Source organism: Gracilinanus agilis, chromosome 5, assembly GCF_016433145.1.
Source record: "Gracilinanus agilis isolate LMUSP501 chromosome 5, AgileGrace, whole genome shotgun sequence".
Taxonomy (NCBI): Eukaryota; Metazoa; Chordata; class Mammalia; order Didelphimorphia; family Didelphidae; genus Gracilinanus; species Gracilinanus agilis.
Genome location: NC_058134.1, coordinates 189,014,906 through 189,036,522, shown reverse-complemented (window position 1 = coordinate 189,036,522; position 21,617 = coordinate 189,014,906). Strand labels below are relative to the sequence as shown.

At 32.5% G+C, this 21,617-nt stretch overlaps 1 protein-coding gene across 1 annotated transcript in view; it reads left to right on the top strand.

Annotated features, from left to right (window-relative positions):
- PLEKHA5 (pleckstrin homology domain containing A5) overlaps positions 1-21,617 on the top strand; it is a 162,753-nt gene that overhangs the window by 131,794 nt on the left and 9,342 nt on the right. The window contains exons 17-27 of the mRNA XM_044678478.1: positions 2,535-2,597; positions 4,688-4,768; positions 4,901-5,050; positions 8,261-8,362; positions 10,227-10,338; positions 10,562-10,608; positions 11,489-11,677; positions 12,760-12,877; positions 15,317-15,432; positions 17,866-18,075; positions 19,279-19,437. Of these exons, the coding sequence (XP_044534413.1) occupies positions 2,535-2,597; positions 4,688-4,768; positions 4,901-5,050; positions 8,261-8,362; positions 10,227-10,338; positions 10,562-10,608; positions 11,489-11,677; positions 12,760-12,877; positions 15,317-15,432; positions 17,866-18,075; positions 19,279-19,437 (1,347 nt within the window). The remainder of the gene's footprint in view (positions 1-2,534; positions 2,598-4,687; positions 4,769-4,900; positions 5,051-8,260; positions 8,363-10,226; positions 10,339-10,561; positions 10,609-11,488; positions 11,678-12,759; positions 12,878-15,316; positions 15,433-17,865; positions 18,076-19,278; positions 19,438-21,617) is intronic.

Below are 21,617 nucleotides of genomic sequence, written 5' to 3'. Positions count from 1 at the left end.
ATTTCAGATTTAGTGCAACATTATAGTATAATTCACAAAAAAAAGTTAAAGCACTATATATTTAAACAAGTTTACTTTTTAAAACAAAGAAAATTGCTTTATTCCTGATCAAAAAGCTTCTAGTTTTAATAAAATTATCACTTTAAAAAACTAGCAACATAAAAACATTGGATTTTTCTATTTTAGTGTGTATTTTAAATATGGAATTGATTACTGTGCATATGTGGGCAGGAAGCATGTCAGGGGACTATATATATATGTGGAGGGTTGTGAATGTGTGTAAAAGTTTGTTTTATAGTCCAGCTATAGATTTGATAAAGCAAAAATTACTTGTTGCTTCCTCTCTAATCAAGTTATATTCCATAATATGATATGTAAGCTAAGACAACAATATCTAGTACTAAATCTTGAATTCAGAAAGCACTTTATTATAAAATAATGTAAATGTATTTAATAGACAAAAGGATATTTTTGTTGGGGAATGGAGAGTGGGTAAACTTATTATTTCAGAGGAAAGATAAAAACTCTAGGTAACTAACATCAACAGCCGTACTCAATCTGGTATGCCAAGCAGGAAATCAACCTTAACAAATTTTAACTCACAGGCCAACAAGAACCTAATGTTATCACTGGGAAGTTTTAAAAAATAGAAATTTCATGTTAGGATATTTTTATCAAATGGAGTAAATTTGGAGAGCTTGAAGTTTTTTAACTGTCCTCTTGAGCTCCAATTTTTTCCTCTTCCCCTCCATCACCCAGAAATCTACATGAAACTTAGGTTTTAATTTCTATTTGCATTTCTGATACTGTCTTACAATGTTATTCATAATAAGCCCTCTGGTGTTTTTTGATAGAGCCAGGTCTGTGATTTTTTTAGTTTAGAGCTCTTTTATCAAGATTTTAGACTAAATGTTTTGTACATTTTGGAGCAAGGGCTTAGAACTACATTCTAGTTGGGTGAAATTGCTCTATGTTTAAATAGAAATATTTTGAAAAGTTCAGTTGAGACATTTCAGTAGGTTGGAAATCATATCCACTGAGTTTTTTCCAAATAAATTAAAGCTAAGATGATTTTTTAAGTCTGTCCATAAGGTGTGAGTTTTATTTTAAAATAAAAATTACTGCCTGGTTTAATATCACTATCCCTACTTTTAAATTATCACATAATGTGTTTGTAGGTTAATTGTTAGAGGAATACTTTGACCCTTCAGTCTTAAGGTGTTTTTTTTTTTTAAGTGTGATATGTTTAGAAATATGTTCATATATATCTGCATATATGTATACACACATATAAATATATGTTTAACTTTCCACTAATCCTTGAATATCTAAAAGTAGTCTGATTTTCCAAACAAATTATTAGGTTAAATGTAGATGTCAACTAATATTTGCTATAGTGGATGTTATTATATATAACATAAAATACTTTATATTTCATTATCTCATTTGATCCTCATAATAACTTTGTAGAGTATTATTAGTACAAGTATTCCCCATTTTTCAAGTGTGGAAACGTGTAGTTAAGGTGTGGTAGAGCTGGTCTTCTAATTCCAAGTGCTCTTTTCATTACATTACACTGTCTTTTATTATACTATTAACATACACACATTGTTCTGCATATGTGTGTGAAACTTACTTTGTTATTCGTAGCAGAATTCAGTTGTAGCTCATAGTCAAAACAATTCCACTAAGATGGGTAATTCAAAAAGATAATGAGATATTAAGACATCCTTTTCTCAAAAGCATCTGTTCTTTTGTAATCTTAAGATACAAATTGAAATCTTTTTTAAAATTCCATTTGATTTTTTAAAAATCACACTTAAAAAATTCCTAGTGTATATAAGGGTTTGTTTGTGGGAAAAAATTGTGACCCCCCCTAAAAGGTAGCTCAGGAAAAAAAATCTTTAAATTTCTTAAAGCTATGCAAATACAGCATTTGCACTATAATACAAAATATATAAGAAATTTTAGATTCTCTCCCTTCTGAATCTTGAAGGTTGACAAAAGAGAGGAATTAATTTCTTATTTAAATTTTTTTTTTAATTTTCTTCCTGAAGATATATTCTGGGTATGCTTATTTACAAAATATATATTAAATGCATTTTACATTCATGATTATAATAATATAGATAGTAAGACATTTATGAATATTTGTACATAAAATGCATGTGTCTATATCAAAAATATATCATTTTCAACAGTCATTAAAACTTGTTGAAATCTTTTATCTTCCTCTATTTTGAAAATACTTGTCTCATTTTGTGAAATAGTGCACATGCCTAAAAACACAACTTTATAAATATATATATATATTAAAAGTTAGGTGAAAATACTAAATGATTACTTTTTACATATCTTTTCCTTTTTGAAGCAATCCATACTTGATAAATGTCTGTTCAGTAAAGTCAAAACCTGTCTTCCCATAAGATGTGGCCAGTCATATAGATTATGTGTCTTTAAACTGTTAACTACAAGCGAAACACTTTCTTGTATGTTTTAAGCTACTTAATGACAATAGTATTTCTTCCTTATAGCTGTCACAAGATGAGTATAGAGGTACATTGTACAAGTACAGATCTGAAGAAGTGGATATTGATGTAAGTAATTTTCAATAATAAAATATTCATTGATAAACCTCAGTATGACATTTATCACTGATTGGTGTTTTTACCATACTTATCGTTTTCTTATTAATTAATTTTGGAGGTGGTTGCATGTGATAACAAATTTCCACATGAGTTTTTCAGAGGTATCGGATCCAAATTGTGTCCCTTCCCTCACCTTTTCTGTAGCTAGCAAACAATTCAGTCTGAGTTATACGGACCATTATACATAAGCATAGAAAGTAAAAGTATTACCTCCTCAATCTATCCCAACTTGTATCCCTCTAAAAATAATTACTTATCAACTGTTGGTAATGCTTTTTCCCTATACTCTTGGCTTAAATCTTGACGTTCCTGATTTATTAATAATTGTAGTTTTCAAGTTGGGGAGAGAAATAATGGAAATACCCTATTTTCCAATCCCCACTCTATCAACTTCCATCACCATTTGGATTCCAGATTTAAACTAGTAATTCTCACCTCTGAGGTCCCTGATTTGCTATTTTATCTTTACAACTCATCTGTTCTGTATTTATCTCATAACTTTGTTCTAATCAAACAGATTTAAAATAACAGAATGTTTGAGCTAGAAGGGACCCTATTTTACAAATGAATAAACTTAAGCTGAGTTTTGGACAGGATAACTTGCCTCCTAAGGTGACACAATTAATTAGAAGCAAAATTGAGACACAAGCCAGCTCACTGTAATTTCTATCTAATTTAATTCCTCTATTTGATATTTCAAAATACATGTATTTTGAATTATCATATTTTCCTTAAGAGTTTTATTAGTATTTACAAAAGTAAATGACACAGAAACTGATTTTTACCAATGTCAAGGAATAATTTTTACCTTTGCACCTTCATTGTAAGAGGTTAAGGATTTGTAATATTTCTGTTATAAATGAAGTCTGGGTTCTGAGATTTATTTTGAAACTTAAAATCTTTTTTTTCTCCAGATCTTTAACTTTGATTTTCAAGTGATGTCAGTTTTGACATTTATTTTGACAAAATTTAAAGTGGTTAGAATGAAAAAAGTTAATGTGAAAAAGTAAAAACTATTCTAAATTGTATCCTAGGGCTTAAACTAATAAAAAATACTTGCACTAATGTTTATAATGGCTATCTTCTGTAGATTTTACTTTTACGTTAAGAATAATTCTGTTTGGGTTTTTCCTAAGTATTTATGAGAAATTAATGTGAATCAGATGCAAGTAGTATTTTGTATTAAGGATTACATAAAATTATTTGTCTTTTAAAATCTAAAATTTGAAATTAACCCCTTAATGGGTAAAGTGATATGTAAGTATCTTCATAATATTTGTATAACTCAGATTTACCTTAATGGTAAATTCAGCAGTAAAGTATAATTTAGATTTACATGGCCCAGTTATCGCAACAATTTTTGGTTACCTTTTTGTCTGTGTAAATTTTGGAGGAAGGGGTGTCTGAGAAAGAGATTAGAGGCAAAGCTATGTGTCCCTGTGATTTCATCAGTCTGGTCATCTAGTCTTTAATTAACAGTCTCCTTGTCTGAGAGCACTGATAGTTTCTGACTTGTCCACAGACACAAAAGGTTTAGAAACTCAGAAATGGATTAAAAATATTAAATAATATCAACATATTTTATCTTTCGGTGCCATAAATATATACAATTTCTTTTTTGAAGTTAATTTAAGTAAAAGGTTTATAAAAACCACAAACAGCAGATGACATAGAAATGTGGAGATATCTTAAATAGTTCGATAACTCATAAATACATATATAAGTTACTATGAACACACCTCATAAAAGAAAAAAAAAATTCAGACATAATTCTCTGGTGCAGAGAGCCAAAAATTTTTATGCAAATTTTCCAGATCACCAAGCTATTATAGACCCCTTTCAGCCCCATGATGTGGAAGGTATATCTGTATTTCTTTAGTCTTTCTTTGTTTCATTTTAATTTGACTGCATCTATTTAAATCATTTAATTAAAAATTATATGCATTTTAAAAATGTACTTTGTCTGCTCTTAATCATAGCAAAAATGGAGTGTCTTGAAAAGTACTGCTAACAATGGAAATTTTCTTTTATTAACCTAGGCGAAGCTAAGCAGATTATGTGAACAAGATAAAGTGGTACATGCATTGGAAGAGAAACTTCAGCAGCTCCACAAGGAGAAAGTAGGGCAATTATATTCATTACCTAAAACTGATGTTATTTTATTTGATTATTATCAGGACAGTGATAACTAAAGTAAAAAGAATATATTCATTATTTCAGAGCATTAAAAGTAATTCTTTTTATCATAATAGTATATGCTTGAGCAAGCTTTGCTATCAGCCAGCCAAGAAATAGAGATGAATGCAGATAATCCAGCAGCCGTTCAGAATGTAGTTTTGCAAAGGGATGATTTACAGAACGGACTACTTAGCACATGCCGAGAACTATCTCGAGCTACAGCGGTAAGTAGATATTTTTTTCTTGTAAAAATCATTGATGTTTTAATTCATCGTAGTTTTTACTTCAATCGGAATATTCCTTCTTTAGTCTAAGAAGCAAATATTATATTCCATAATATTTATCATAAACATCTTGGAATAATTAAGAATAAATTTTAATCTTAAAATCAATAATGTCTTATTTGGCAAAAGAATTACCAAAAAATAAACAACATTGGCATTTTATAGATTTTTGAAAGTAAAAATCTTAACAGGACTGTATTATGAGGCTTCCATAATGCAATTAAATATGTAATAGATTTTGAATAAAAGAATCACTTTGGGAATATAATGATTTGATTCCATTGTTCAACTAATTCTAGCAAAAGGAAAATAAATATCCCCCATACTTTTTTATAATCGTGGAGACCAGTCTTAGTTTCCTTCTCACAATCAGTCTCCTCCACTCAGAAAAGATCAGGGAAATCTCATAAACTGTTAGGTAGAGCACGTGTCCAGAAAATGGATGTTGAAGCTTCCTGACAAGTAAAAGATGCTCAATGACTCTTACATTTCAGATAGCTGGAGTAGGAATTAGTTCTTGTCATTGTACTAATTTGTTAGTGGGGACAGTTTATTATAGGATTCAAAGGGAGTAGGGAACTAGAGGAATAGTGCTAGACCATCAATTAGTCATTTAAAATTAAATAGAAGAGAGAACAATGAAGATCTGAAGGAGACACAAGTCAAGTCAGTGAAGTATTCGAATTAACACTAAATTTATGCTAACAAAAAAGTATGTAAGAAAAAAACAATTCAATGTGACATTTTAACATGTTTTTGTTGGTATTGTTAAGTTCAAAATGGAAAAAAGAACATTTTTATTTTATAAAAAAATTAGAAATTAAAAAAATTGTGTAGACATGGTAAATTTGTAAGGCAAAACAATGAGAAGTTTTTTTGTTGTCAGATATTTTTAAATTTTTTTAAAGAAAAAATATTTCAGGGAAATGTAAAGAGGGACAAATTTTAGATTATAGAATTCACCAATAGGGGGTGATCTCCTACTTTAATTCGTCCAGTTACATTTATTGTCAGACTTCCATACTATTATGATAGCAAAATGATTTTTTAAATATACAGGATTGAAAACATCCTAAATTTGACAGAGAAATCGATTGTTTATAATTACTTAATATTTTTCTAGAAACTTAATAAATTATCCAAAAGACCAGAAATTGACATACTAAAATTTTAGAGAAAGAGAATTTCACCACCCAGTTAGGTTTTAGCAAAGATAAATATTTTTTTCAAAGAAATAGAAAGTTACTTAGTGTTATTAATTTGAACAGTTTGTAGAGGGCAGAATCCATTTTAAGGCACTTTTAATTTGCCAAACTAACAAAAGCACAGAGGTGAAAACTGAGATATAGATATAGATATACCATGCTCTAGAAATCTCTTTACCCTAGAAGCTCCCTCTACTCTAGAGGCCTTCTCCCTCTGATTGACTGATTCCTCCCAGAACGTTCAGTTTGAAGTGGAGGTCATAAGACTAATCAGTCATTCTTCTTGACTGTACTTGTCCCTTCTTGAGAAATTTCTCCCCTCCTTTCCACTCCCTTTTGTTTTGTCTCCCCACATTAGAATATAAACTTCTCCAGGTTTAGAAAACTAACATTCTACTTTTATTTTCATTCCCAGAGTTTGGTACCCACTTAACAATACTAACTACTGACTAACAAAGTCTGGGAGTAAGGGAGATCAGTAAGAAAGCTATTAAAATAATTTAGGCATTAACTATAATAGAGGCCGTGCACATAGAGAGTCTAGAATATTGTTAGGAAATGATATAATGGTGAATTATCCAAGATTTGGCGACCAGCTGGGCATGTGGAAATAAGGAAAAGTAAAATATCAAGTATATTTCCAGGGTTGCAAACCTAAGGGACAGGGAAATTACGGAGAAAGGTAGATTTAGTAGGAAAAATTTTGAGTATGAGTTTGAAATTATTGTGAGATATCCATATGGCTTATCTAGCAAGCAGTGATGATGTAGGATTGGAACTCAGAAAAAAGATGAGTACTAAGTGTGTAGATTTTGAAGTCATCTTAGTAGTGAATTTATTTGAATTTATGAGATTATTGAGACAGACACTTCAGTGTTTTAATGTTTATACCTTTTTACAAACTTGCCTTTACCACCTACTTACCTTACCCTGTGTTGACACTTTCTTAAGGAACTTCATAGCCTTTAAAGCTAGGGAAATTCCCCATCTCTCTCCCCAGAAAAAAATATTTCCGAAAGTTTTGAACAATAGTCTCTCTGATACCAAATCCAGCTCTGTTTTTACTACTTCACAGATTGAAATATCTCAGACATGTAAAATGCACAGACCTGAGTGTTTTTTTATTTGTTTGTTTGTTTGTTTGTTTGTTTAATACAGAGTGCTACTTTTTAAAACCTCTATCCCTCTATTGAAAAAGTAACAATGCCACTGGTGGAATGACATTGTAACTTACCTCTAGGATTGTTACCATATGTCGTGCATCTAAAATACAATTCTGAGTATACCAAATATAATTAAGCTTTAACTTCTTAATTCATTTATTTCAACACTAGCTATCAAAAAAATCTTCATTCTTTTTTGTGAGAACTTTATCCATGAGTTGATTTAACTTTTAATTAGTTTTATGCATTTACTTCTTTTAATGTATTCTTGAAAATCTATAATCTGTCTACATTATTAAATTTAGGATGCAAATCAGAATTTTGCTCACTGTACATAGCAGGGTTATATAGTGTGTAGAACATCTGTCCTGAAGTCAGAAGACCCAAATTCAAATTTGACCTCAGATACATACTAGCTCAGTGTTCCAGGGCAGAGGACCAGGCCTGAATTCGGGAACATTCATTTCCCTGAATTCAAATCTGGCCTCAGACATTTATGACTGACCCGGGGCAAGTCACTAAACACTGTTTGCCTCAGTTTTCATATCTGTAAAATGACCTAGAGAAGGCAATTGCAAACCACTCCAGTATCTTTACCAATAAAACTTCAAATGAGATCACAAAGAGTCAGACTGAAATACCAAACAGATTTTGCTCAGTTAATGCCATATCCTGTGAGATCTAAAAGAAAAGTTCAACAAGACTTTATACTTTAAGAGACAACACCATAAGAAAATCCGATTCCCCATTAAAGTAACAAATGCTGGTTATTATGCTTTCAGGAGCTAGAAAGAGCATGGCGAGAATATGACAAATTAGAATATGATGTAACAATCACAAGGAACCAGATGCAAGAACAATTGGATCGACTAGGTGAAGTTCAGGTACAAAATTGTACATCTTCTCAAATACTTCTGATTATACTTTAAATTTAAACAACTTCAGATTGTTACATCAATCGAGTTCAAAATGAACTGCTTAAAAGTCCAGTCAGAACTGATTTCCTTTTGACCAGAGGCTGTTGTGAAACATAATATGCTAGTAGCAGGTATAGCATCAAACTTGCATTTTATTGCTTTTTTTTTTTTGAAGTTCATTTATTTAATTAATTGTTTTGTGGTGTTTTCCCATGGTTGCATGATTGATGTTTTTCCCTCCCCTTCTCTCACTCCCTCCCTTAGCCGACAAGCAATTCCACTGGGTTTTATGTGTTGTTGATCAAGACCTATTTCCACATTATTAACATTGGCAATACAATGATCATTTATAGTCTACATCCCTGATCATATCCCCATCAAACTACGTGATCAATCATGTTTTTCTTCCATGGTTCTACTTCCACAGTTCTTTCTCTGGATGTGGATAGTGTTCTTTTCCATAAGTCACTCAGAGTTGTCCTGGGTCATTGCATTGCTGCTAGTAGAGAAGTCCATTACATTGGATTGTACCACAGTGTATCCATCTCTGTGTATAACGTTCTTCTGGCTCTGCTCCTTTCACTCTGCATCAATTCCTGGAGGTCTTTCCAGTTCACATGGAATTCCTCCAGTTCATTATTTCTTTGAGCACAATAGTATTCCATCACCAGCAGATGCCACAGCTTGTTCAGCCATTCCCTAATCGAAGGGCATCCCCTTATTTTCCAATTTTTTGCTACCACAAAGATTGCAGCTACAAATATTTTTGCACACATATTTTTCCCATCACAGGAAAAGTCACAGGTGGACTTAGAAGGGTCCTCAGAGATCATTTCTCTAATTTAAACCCCTCATTTTACATAGGAGGAAACCAAGCCCCCATAGAGTTTGGGCAGCTTGTCCAGGCTTATGTATATAGTATATATAGTATATATATGCTTATGCCTACCTGCAAGGCTATTTTAAAACACTTTGTTTTTAGTAATGTTTCTTGTAACAACTGACTGTCAGTTCTTCCCTCTACCATCCCCCAACACAAACCTGTGCACACACAAGAATCTTTAATGCTTCCCTTTTGCCTCCTTACTCTTCAGCCTGGCATTTAAAGCTTTCCACTGTTCTGGTTATTGTGCCTTTCATATGCTTTCTGCTCCATTCAGACTTGCCCCTAACTGTTCCCATTCCATTCCATTTTCTCCCTCCTCACTACACAAATTGTTACCTAGCTTTGTATCCTTAGCCTCTTTTTGGGGGTTTGGGGGGAGTTGTATTTAATTGATTAATTTAGAATATTTTTCCATGGTTACAAGTAGTTCTCCTGGTTCTGCTCCTTTCCTTCGAACCCCACAGTTCAAGAATTTAGGCTTTTTTTTTTTTTTCAATTACTTCTTGAGCTGAGTCCAGGAGGATCCCTCAGTTCTGTCCTGTTGTTAGATTTGGTTTTCTGTCCCCTGGAAGTACTTTGTTTTTTCTCAGTGTAGAAGGATTTTCAATGGTCTGGAGTTTTGCTGCATCTAAGCCACCATCTTCCCACCAGAGAATTTCTTTCTTAGCCTCTTTTTATAGCACAGTTCATGTGCATTTTCCTTCTCAAGACTTGTCCTGATCCCCTCCAACACTTATTCCTCTTGAAATGGATTTATCTACATAATAGATTGTCTTAGTCGAATGTAAGCTCCTTGGGGACAGGTACTTATATTGCCATTCTTTTTTAAAAGATTTAAATTTTAATACCTCTTTTGTTTTTCATCACCAAATATTTACTAATGATTTGAATTGATAATTTCAACTTTCCTAAATATAAATTAATATATAGTATCTTTATTAACAGACGGAGTCAGCTGGCATTCAGCGTGCACAGATTCAGAAAGAACTTTGGAGAATTCAAGATGTCATGGAAGGTTTGAGTAAACATAAACAGCAGCGAGGCACCACTGAGGCTGGTAAATAGATTTTTTTTTTCAATAGCTGACATTTGACCAAAAATACATTTAAATTGAATGAAACATGTAATTGTGTTTCATTAACTTAGTTGACAGTTAATTAGAAGCAAAAATATGACTAAATGTAAGTAAATGGTAACATAATGTTTTATTTTTCTTCTAGATTCAAAAAGATTTTGCAATTAGTTTTCTAATTTGAAATTTTTTTTAATTATTTTAATAGGTATCTTAGGATCAAAGACTTTTTCAGCAGTTAAGTATAAAAATGAGGTAAGATTTTTACTGTTTTAATTTCTAAATGCAAATTGATATATTTCCAATCTTGAAGAATGTGTAAAAAGTAACCAAGTATTTTCCATACTTTAAAAAATTGTTCTTTGTATGTTCCACTTGGGTTGTTATGTTCATTTTGAAGTTACATTAGGCATTACAAGAATAATGTTTAAAGCTATGTTGATAATATGTTAATTTTAACAACTAATGATTCCCCTTCCCAATTCCCTAATCCTTACCTGGAAAAATTAAATCTGATTTGGTTCGTGCATTTCAGAATTGGAAAGGTAGGATTTAACTTCTTGATCGCTAAACTAACCAAATTTCACTCCTATACGGTAAGCTCTTATATCTGTTTTAGGATGTTTTAAAGAACAAGATTCAGTTGTATCTTATGCATAACATAAAGAAATAATAACTATAAAGAGATACTGTCAACCTAATTTAAATTGCTTCCAATTCTCCATTGCAAAAATAAAAATACTTAGTATTGTTTTCTTTTAAAATCATAATATGAATACAATCTTCAACAAAGTTTTAAACTAAAAAATGTCCTGCTATTTTCATAGCTAAATAACAACACTTTTAATTTAATGTTATCCTTTGGATTTTATAGTAGAATTTTAAGTGAAATGGAAATATTAAAAAGTGCTGACATCAGTGGTCCTAAGTAAACCAGATATGATTTCTAAGTCAATTTGATTTAGTGACCATAATGATCTTTTTTGACATGTGATTTTGACAGTGTCCCTTTCATTATCTAAAGTTGATGAGACATAGTATACTTTTTTAAAGCTAATCTGCTATTGAAAATTTTGTTAGATTCTCTTAATACAATATGCTCATCTAAATAAGGTGACTATTCTACAATCTTTAGGAAGAGGAAGTAGTCCCACCTCGTCCTCCACTTCCTTGGTCCTATGACTTTACAGAGCAGCCTCCCATAATCCCCCCTCTGCCCAGTGATAGCAGCTCCTTGCTCTGTTATAGCAGGGGCCCAGTACACCTGCCTGAAGAAAAGAAGATGTACCAAGTGCAAGGATATCCAAGAAATGGATCTCACTGTGTAAGCGGCTACAATTGCCACAGAATTATATGTGACAAACATCTTCTTGATTTTTCATAATCACTTTCTTTTGCTACTGAAGAATTGTTTTATATCATAAGCTCCATTTGGGCAGTACTTTTTGTTGCTTTTCCATTGTTATCATTTTTACGTGTTACATTTTTGTTTTTTCATCCTCATGTGCTTAAAGTTTTTTAAATACAGAAAATTTTATTTAATGATTTTGAAATGTGTTATTTAATAGCAGAATTAAAATAGATTAGAACGAGACACGGTGGTCGTGCCTGATAAATTTTTCTATCCTCAGACGAGAATATGGAGCATAGAAAGTTAGAATGACTTCCAGAATTATTGTGTATTTAGCCTCTAAAAGTAAAACTTGATAAACAAAGAGAAAGGATCAATAAAAGAAAGAAATATAAACTAGTAAGGGGCCAAACATGTGAAAGCCCTTTAGTTATACAGGCTTTTGAAATTTAGGACTTTGTTAGCATATAGCATGTAACTACCTTCTAAAATGGATAAAAGGGGCACAGCTAGGTGGCTCAGTGGATTGAGAGCCAGGCTAGAGATGGAAGGTTCCTGGGTTCAAATCCAGCCTCAGACACTTCCTAGCTGGGTAACTCTGGGCAAGTCACTTAACCCCTATGGCCTAACTCTTACAGCTCTTCTGCCTTGGAACCAATATACAGTATTGATTCTAAGACAGAAGGAATGGGTTATTAAAAAAAAATAAAATAAAATTGATAGGAAGATTTTAGAAGTTCAGTCACTGTTCATGCAGTATATGTTATGCCAAACAGGATTGTGATAAGAATAATACTTATTTTAATTTTGAAACAAAAAGTCTGGAAGATAGAAATATAATCTTCCTTCATGTTTGTTTTCCTTCACATCACATGTGGATTTTCAAAAGTATTTTGTCTAAAATGGCTCCTATCTAAAATAAGAAATCTGATTTTTTTATAAAGGGAAAACTAGCAACCTCATTTACCAAATTTAAAATAAGATTTCATAAATTAACAACACTAGAAAGGAAAATTTTAGTAATACTAATCTGCATTTTTTCTTGACTTTTAAAGGGTCCTGATTATAGACTTTACAAGAGTGAACCAGAATTAACAACTGTGGCAGAAGTTGATGAATCTAATGGAGAAGAAAAGTCTGAACCTGTTTCAGAAATAGATTCTGTAACTAAAGGTCAGCTTTTAAATTTTAGACAGTTATGTCAATGTAATCTTCAGTAATAATGGGAATTTCCTTATTAATCCCAATGTCACTTATTGTTAGCTTTTCTCTTTCACAGTTTAAAACTAAAAACGTGGTATACTTAGTCACACTCACTTTAGAAGTTATTCTAAGTATTTTTCCTTCCTCTTACACAGAATATTTATTCCTATTTTTATTAGCATCTCCGGGTCTTTAAATTCAACTCTGGGAATTATTTTTAAGGATATTTTTAGAAAAGTCAGTAAAATAGATAAATGAAGAAAATCAGCTGGCATAATCCAAATTCCCATGTAATTTTTTTTGAAATGTTAAAATGACTGTCTCATTTTTCTACTTTTTTCTCTACAATTATGTCTTTTAATATTAGTCACAGTGATTTTTTTTCTACCATATAGCATATATGTAATATTAAAATAAAAGAAAGGTGCTTGGAAAATTGTATGGTAGGTATGGGGCATGTGCCATCTTTATATAATAAATGGTTCCAACTTATATACAAATTATAGGTCTTTGTGAAGGAAGAGTTTAGTTGAAAGTATATTCTGCCCAAACATAAATAGACTCTTAATCCAGCCCCCAATAGAAGAATTGTTTCTTTCTCTGAGTTACCTTATACTGGTTTATCAGCAAACATGAATAAAATCCTTTATAAAATAGTTTCAGCCCTCTAGGAGCTTATGACACCATTGCACACAAGTTGTCCTTATACTTTGTGTAAATAAGTAAATCATTTCCCATTATCATAAGAGAAAAGTCCATTTAGTGAATGGAACCTAAAAAGGAGTCATATTGATGGAATGAGGAGTGAAGGGAATGTCTTCAAAAGAGATTATACAAATTGCAAATTTGTTTTTTTCAGACTTTTTAAAATATTTTTTTTATTTAAAAGCATTATTCAGAACGAGGATCTCTAGGTTTCACCAGAATGCCAACAGACATCCATCACAAAAAAAAGGCAAAAAACCCCTACTTCTAGATTTTCATTGCTCCAGAGAATGTTCCCTGTGTAATATAAATTGATTCTATGTAACAGAGCATATGTATTTCAAAAAAGAGACCTGTTGTTAATTCAGAAGAAAATAATTTGGCAAGACTTTTAGGGATTCATTGTGTTTTCATGAAGTAGCCCTATGACATCTACTTGTGGAGAGTAGGAGGGTATGCTTTTTATCTATCCAGGGTTGCAGAAAGTGTGACACTTCTTTGAGTTTCTAATGACTTAATGTATGGCTAGCTAAATGTATTTTAGTCAATGAATAGCTTTTTTTTTCTATTAATAGATTTTATTTAACTGGTGGGCCACAGAGGACTCAGGAAATCCCCTAACTAGATCTCAGGGTCCTCATCTCTTCCAAATAGTAGACATTCCATTCCATCAAATTAGGACTGACCAAAAGAAAATCACAGCATTGTTGTGTCACGAATTCCATATATAAACAATAAGTATAATACTACTTAATACACCTTTGAAAATTTTTGTGAGGATAAAAAAAGCAATATGTCATAATTTGAGAATGCACTTTTAAAAATTTATTTATCTATATAGATATTAATTTATGCAATTATTTTTATGCAATTAATCTTAGAAATAATATAGTATGATGACTGGTACTTTATGCTTTTTAGAAAATACAGTAGCTGCTAATACTTTTTGGGGGGAACCCTTACCTTCCATCTTAGAATCAATACTGTACAGTTGTCCCCCTCTTATCCCATCTTCACTGTATCATGAGTTTTTTTTTTTAATGTATATTAATTCTGTATCACAGAGTTACATTTAATCATAGCACACTATTGGCTGATGGAATGAAAGGCGACCAACCAAAGCATTGTTCTATATCCTGGGCACTGATTGACTCAGTGACTGTAGGTTAATAAGAGTGTGGAAAAGATATATAAGGGGGCAGCTAGGTAGCTCAGTGGATTGAGAGTCAGGCCTAGAGACAGGAGGTCCTAGGTTCAAGTCTGGCCTCAGACACTTCCCAGCTGTATGACCCTGGGCAAGTCACTTGACCCCCGTTGCCCACCCTTACCACTCTTCTACCTATGAGCCAATACACAGAAGTTAAGAGTTTAAAAAAAAAAAAAGGGTTTATAGGAGAGTGGGAAGTTTATAAAGCCTTAAATCAAAATTCCTAATTTAACCAATTTCACCCAAAAAGAAAATTAAGGCATCAGATTTTTATGCCTCCCAATAACAAACCAGTTAATCTGCTTTTAATGTAGCCCTAAATTATATCAGTATCATTCATTAATGACATAGATAAAATAGTGTGCTGGCTACTGCATTTTTCTTAGTTTTTTTCGGCCAGATCTGAAATCCTAGCATTACCAAAAAAAAATGTTGACTTTTATGAGTTGCTTTTTAGGAATTGCTGCTATTTGTTTTTTTTTGTTTTGTTTTTTTAGGTTCACATTTTCCTATTGGAGTTGTACCTCCCAGAACCAAATCACCAATGCCTGAGTCTTCAACAATAGCCTCTTATGTAACCTTAAGGAAAACTAAGAAGACTGATATAAGAACGGTATTTTAAAAAGCAATTAATAGGGGGGGAAAATCACAGAAAGTAACTTTAGCTTTTCTCATTCAAAATTAAGTTATTGTTTCTCCAGTTTCATGGACAGATTTTTTTTTCACAGAACTAAAATAAAACTTATTCTTAGTTTTAAAAAAAGATAGCCATCAATATTTCTGAATTCTGAAATATACATATATATTTGTATGTGTATTTAATTGGTGATATATATAAAATCATGATCCAGTATGTATATCCACCAATTCTTTCAGTAATCTCAGGAATGTATTTCATTCAGGAATATTGACTGGAACTAATTTTGGGCAACTTGCTTCTCTCTTAGTATCTCCTTACTTTCATTGGCTCTCAACACCCCATTTCCCATTTTATAAATTCCCACATTATACTCTCAGGATTACAAAGATGAAATACACAGAAAACATAGTGAAAAGTAAACAAATGAGATGGAATGTATATATAATACATTCTAAAGACTTTTACATATATTATCTCATTTGATATAGGTTAGATGATAATAGGTTTCAGAATTAGGAATCGCAAAAAATTCTGAATTGGCTCCTCTAAAATAGAGGTTCTTAACCTAGTGTCCGCAGAATCCCAAAGGGCTCTGTAGATAGATTTCCAGAGGCCTGTGATCTTGGATAGGAAAATAATAATTCCATCTTTTATTTTCCCTAACTTCTAACTGAAATTTAGCATTTCCATCAGTTATAAATGTATACAACCAACATTCTGAGCAAGGGATTTCCAGGCTTTAACACTGTCAGAGTCTGTGATACAAAAGTGAAGAATCTATGCTCCAGGAAGAATATGTTGTTTTAAGAAGTTTGACATTGATTTGAAGATAGTTACCACTAAGAATTTTTCTTTCTGTCATTGTTCTTTGTAAAACCAGCATATTCAAGCTTCTTTGCTCTCATAGGTTCCTTAATTTTGCAAGTGTATAAAAAAAATAAGGGGAGGAAATAATAAATATTATCTTACATCTAATAGATTATATTTGCTTTGTTTTCAGTCTATAAATGCAGCAACAACAGAATAATTAAATTCACTTTGTTGTTACCAGTTAAAGTATGAGATTCACTTTTCCATTTGCAGTTCTTCAAGGGAAATTGAAGTTAAAATTATTTTTGGAAACACAGTATCTCCAGACTAAAAATAGCTATATTCCCAGGCAGTAGCTGGAATTTGCATATCTTTATTTCAATGCAAACTAAATTTATTCTTCAAAGAAATGCAGACCTTATTTAACAAATTGCCTCCTTGCACTTCTTCCTATTCAGATCTTTCACTTTACTTTTTTCCTTTTTGTGTCTACTCAAGTATTATAAGAAGTATTAATTTTTGATGATTAAAAGTGGACCAAAAAATATAAAACTCATAAGTTTGGAGGCCAGCTCAACAGCTTTCTATTATGTTTTGAAAAAGTCGAAATATATTCCCAGTAATCATTTCTAAAATGGGCTTGGAGACAGGTTCTGGGCTTATAATTTCATTAATGTAGGATATTCCCAGTTTAGGAAACTCCTTCTATTGCATTAATATACATAAATAAGGCATATAACGCAACAACTGGTATTGATCAGCACCATCCCTACAATTTATAGTCCTTATGAGTTGCCTACAGCACTGGAATTGCAAATGACTTACCAGGGCCTCACAGCCAGTGTCAGAAACAGTACTTGAACTGAAGGTCTTCAGATTTCAAGACCAGAAAGACAACTACTTCTCTTATGTTTCCAAGATATTCCCTTTATTTTAAAAAATTGAATGATGTGATATTAATTCCAAAGATTAAAAAATGCCTCATTTCTCATAATTGCTTTGGTCTCTGGAATTTTTGCTATTGTTTTGCTTTTAAAAAGACTTTCCTTTATTTTGATTAATATTTCTATACTTTTTTATTACTGATTAAAAACCATTTTGGAGTGTTTGTATCATTTATCATCTATAAAAAATACACATATTGATTTTAAGTGTATTTTCAGAAAACATATTTCTAGACTTTATATCAAGTTAAGGCCTTTCTTCTTCTTTTGTCTTTTCCTCCCTAGTCTCCTGGTTTCTTAGTGTTGAGTTTTAGGTAGTAGTAGAGTTTTGCTATTGTCTTTTTTGGTTGTGTTCACCAGGCAAGACTATAAATGGCCTCTGCCTAGGGACAGAAAGATAGATGATATCACTGGCAACCTCTGCAGTCTGGGCTTGTGAAGCTTGATTTATAAAAAATGGAGAATTTCCTTTAATGTCCTTGCTCTCCTATGTTAATTTCCATTGTTAATAACATTTCAGATCTAAGTATTTCTTTTGAATAGAACAGTTCAAAACAGACACATTTCATGTTGTTGTTTTTTTAATTTTAGCCATGCTTTTCAAAAACTGTTTTTTCTCTCTTTTTCTAATGTTTAAAAAAATTATTTCAAGGAAAGGCCTAGAAGTGCTGTAGAACAGCTGTGTTTGGCTGAAAGCACTAGACCTCGGATGACTCTAGAGGAACAAATGGAAAGAATAAAAAGACGCCAACAAGCTTGCCTAAGGGAGAAGAAGAAAGGACTGACTGTCATTGGAACTTCAGACCAGTCACCCCTTCAGAGTCCATCATTTTGCAGAGATAATCCATTCAGGGTAATCCAGGTAAAAGAAAAATGTTGTTCATTGTAGTATAACAATCCATTTAGATAGGCCCAATACAGTTCATTACAAAGCTATGTAATTGAATTTTAGATCCAACAAAGGGTTAATGAATGATCTGTCTATGGTCAGGTAGGCATAAACGGTGGCACAAAAAGAACTCAAATCTAGTGGCTTTCCTCTCCATGCCATGTGGTCTTTTATGAATGAAAGTTTTTAAAATCTCAGAAATTCTATGCAAATATATAGTATTGATATTTTGCCTGTTATCCCCTCTAAAAAGGTGTGGTTTTGTATCTAAGCTTTAGCAAGAAACGGTAAAAGGCTTCCCATTTCTAAATATTCTTTTTCAGATATTTTTTGCTTTGTCTTGCCTTTATTGCCTCACTAACCTTCTAATTTCACTATATTTCATATTTTCACCTTGACCTTCCAACACGTTCTTATCTTTGTTCTCAGTCATCATAAGCCCAAGGATGTAAACCAGCGAGCCTAGTGGAGCTCAAATCACATCTGTTCTGAGTGAAAAGTTTTCACATAACTTAGCTTTTTCTGAATATTATATAGTCACTCTGAATTGCAACAGATTAGCTGGTTTCATGCTTATTTCCTCTTAACATTAGAAAAAATGTTGCTAGTACCTAATTTATAAAATACCATAAATTATTGAATTGATACAAATGATTATTCTTTGATTTTCCTTTTCCAAAGAATTTTGTCCTTTAGATTAAGAATTAAATAAACTTGGGGCAGCTGGGTAGTTCAGTGGATTGAGCACCAGGCCTAGAGATGGGAGGTCCTTGGTTCAAATCTGGCCTCAAACACTTCCCAGCTGTGTGACCGTGGGCAAGTCACTTGACCCCCATTGCCCACCCTTACCACTCTTCCACCAAGGAGCCAATACACAGAAGTTAAGGTTTTAAAAAAAAAAAAGAATTAAATAAAGTTGCCTATTTCTGTCAGCCACTTAAGTGGCCAAGTTGAATAACTATAAACAAAAACAATGAGACTTTTTCCTTTCATTCTGAGTGATTTTCATTAGATTCTCTACTCATTTGTTTTAGACTCTGGGCGGGAGGGACTGCTTATTTCAGAAAAAAATAAATGTGAGCTAGGATTGTGTTGGGAAAATTTAAATGTGCCTTGCAATGTGAATAGGCAGTATGTATCCCTTGTGAATCTATAAATGTCCAATTTGTTGCACAGAATCAGAGGGATGATTTGGTGTCAAGTAACATTAAGGAACTGGACAACCTCAGTAGAGAAAACAATACTAAACCAAACCTTGAAACTTCTGCAGAAGAAGTAGCTCAACTAAATGAAACTAACAACATAGACCATCAGGATGTGGATTTCAGTAAAGAGGTACAAAGTTAATTTGAGTAGAGGTACTCAGAGAAAATATCCAAGCATAAAAGGTGACCATTTTGAAAACAAAGTTTGTTAAGTGTGATGAACCACAAAAAATTTTACTTTTTCTGTCTTTTATTAATATTTTAATTCCATTACCTTCCAAATCATCCACTGTTTTTCCTTCTCTCACTTCAGATATCTTTTCCTCACTTTATTTTAGCCTTTCTGATTTTCTCTCTCTTCATTTTTCTGTTCAAGTTTTTTCCACTCATATTTTCATTTCCTTAAAGAATGACCATTAATTTCAAGTGGCTGAGAACTTTTCTTGTCCTCTTCATGTTTTTACTGATTCTTTTATAACTATTATTCTTTATAACCTGTGCTTAGCAACTATAATATTAAAATCAGGACAACTTCCCAGAGTTACTCAGAGTTGGAAGAGGCCTCACCTGGTCATCTAGATCTGGCAGCAAAGTAACCCAATGGTTAGAGCACTAGACTTAGAGTTAAGGCAGACCTGATTTCAAGTCCAGCCTCAGATACTTTTCTATGTGACCATGGGCAAGTTATATGATATTTCTCTACCTCACTTTCCTCAAATGTAAAATGGCCCTGATAATTGCATCCACCTTCAGACGATTATTCTGAAGATCAAATGAGGCATTATTTGCAAAGCACTTACACAGTGCCTAGCACATAAGAGCTTCATAAATGCTTGTTTCTTTCCTTCTTTCTTACCAACCAAAATCATCAAGGATTCCTTTGCTGTACATTAGACAGATGGTTAATCAGCTCTCCTTGAAGTCCTCCAATGCTTTCTCAGAGCATCTATTCAACTTTTGAATGTCTTGATATATTAGGAAATTTTTCGTACGTCAGCCTAAATTTGTCTTTTTGCAACTTTTACTCTGGATGTTCTTCTTTTTTTCTTCCTTCCCACCCACCCCCCTTGCTGGAACCAAAAAGAGGAGTATCTTTTTCTATTCCACATGGTACCTATTTTTAGTTATTTGAAGGGTTATCTTATCTTTCATAAGTAACCTTTTTTCCATACTAAATATTCTCTATTACTGCTCTTCATTTGGCATAAACTGGAGGCTCTTTACCTCCTGGCTGCCTTCTTCTAAAAGATCTCTTATAGAGGGGATGATAAGGAAATGAATCACATAAACATGGAAAAATATTTTAAAATAAATTTTTTTAATTGCCCTCAGGCAATTAAAGATCTTTTAAACTCTATTGCCCTAAACTGAACATTTGTGGTCTAACCAGGGCACAGTACAAGGGGATCATTATTCCTGGAAGTTGTGCCTCTCATAATGCTGCTTATCTCACCTCAGAAGAAGCTTGAAATCCAGTAAAACCCACAGTTCTTTTTCAAAACTACTTTCTGTCCATCCTCTTCCCCCATCTTATACTTAAAAAATTGACTTTTAAAAAAATCATGTACATGTATCCCTTTTAAATTTTATCCTAGATAAGTCCCTTCTGTGTTTCCTTTGGTCATCCCCTCTTTCCCTGATTTTCATATGCTTCTTAAACACTGGCTCTTTCCCTGCTGCAGTTAATAAACATTGCTAAATGTCCTACATCCTTTCAAGCAAGACATGGTTGTGTTTTGGTGAGGGTCAAATGAAGCCTTCTCTAGTATGGAGGTGGGTAGGGATGAAGGGAGATACCTGGCAATTTTAATGTTAAAAAGTTGGAAAACAAATTTGAAAAAAAAAAAACACTTCACTTAGTCCTACAATTCTCTCAAAAAATTAGTGTTTCTCTTTCACAACTAAACTTCTAGAAAAAAAAGCTGTTAACTCTCAATTCTTACCCCCTCATCTCACATCCACTCTCACTTCCTAACTCCTTGAAATCTTCTCCCCTGAAAGTCACTACTTATCTCTTGATTACTAAATCCTATTACCATTGTGCAGTTCTTCTCCTTAACCTCTCTGTAGTGATGGACTCTGGAGTCCTCTTCCCCCTTGATATTACCCTGGAATGGTTAATGGTTTATTTTTAACCAGATCCGTTTTTTCAATTACTCAAAGGAATTCCCACTGTTGATGAAAATCTGCTAGTATCTAATCTGAAAATTCTCATTTTAGAGACATACCAGGGTCACAGAATCAGTGGGTATAATAGGTCATCCTTGAACCCAGGTCTTCATGATTCTGAGTGATATTTCCTATAAGGCC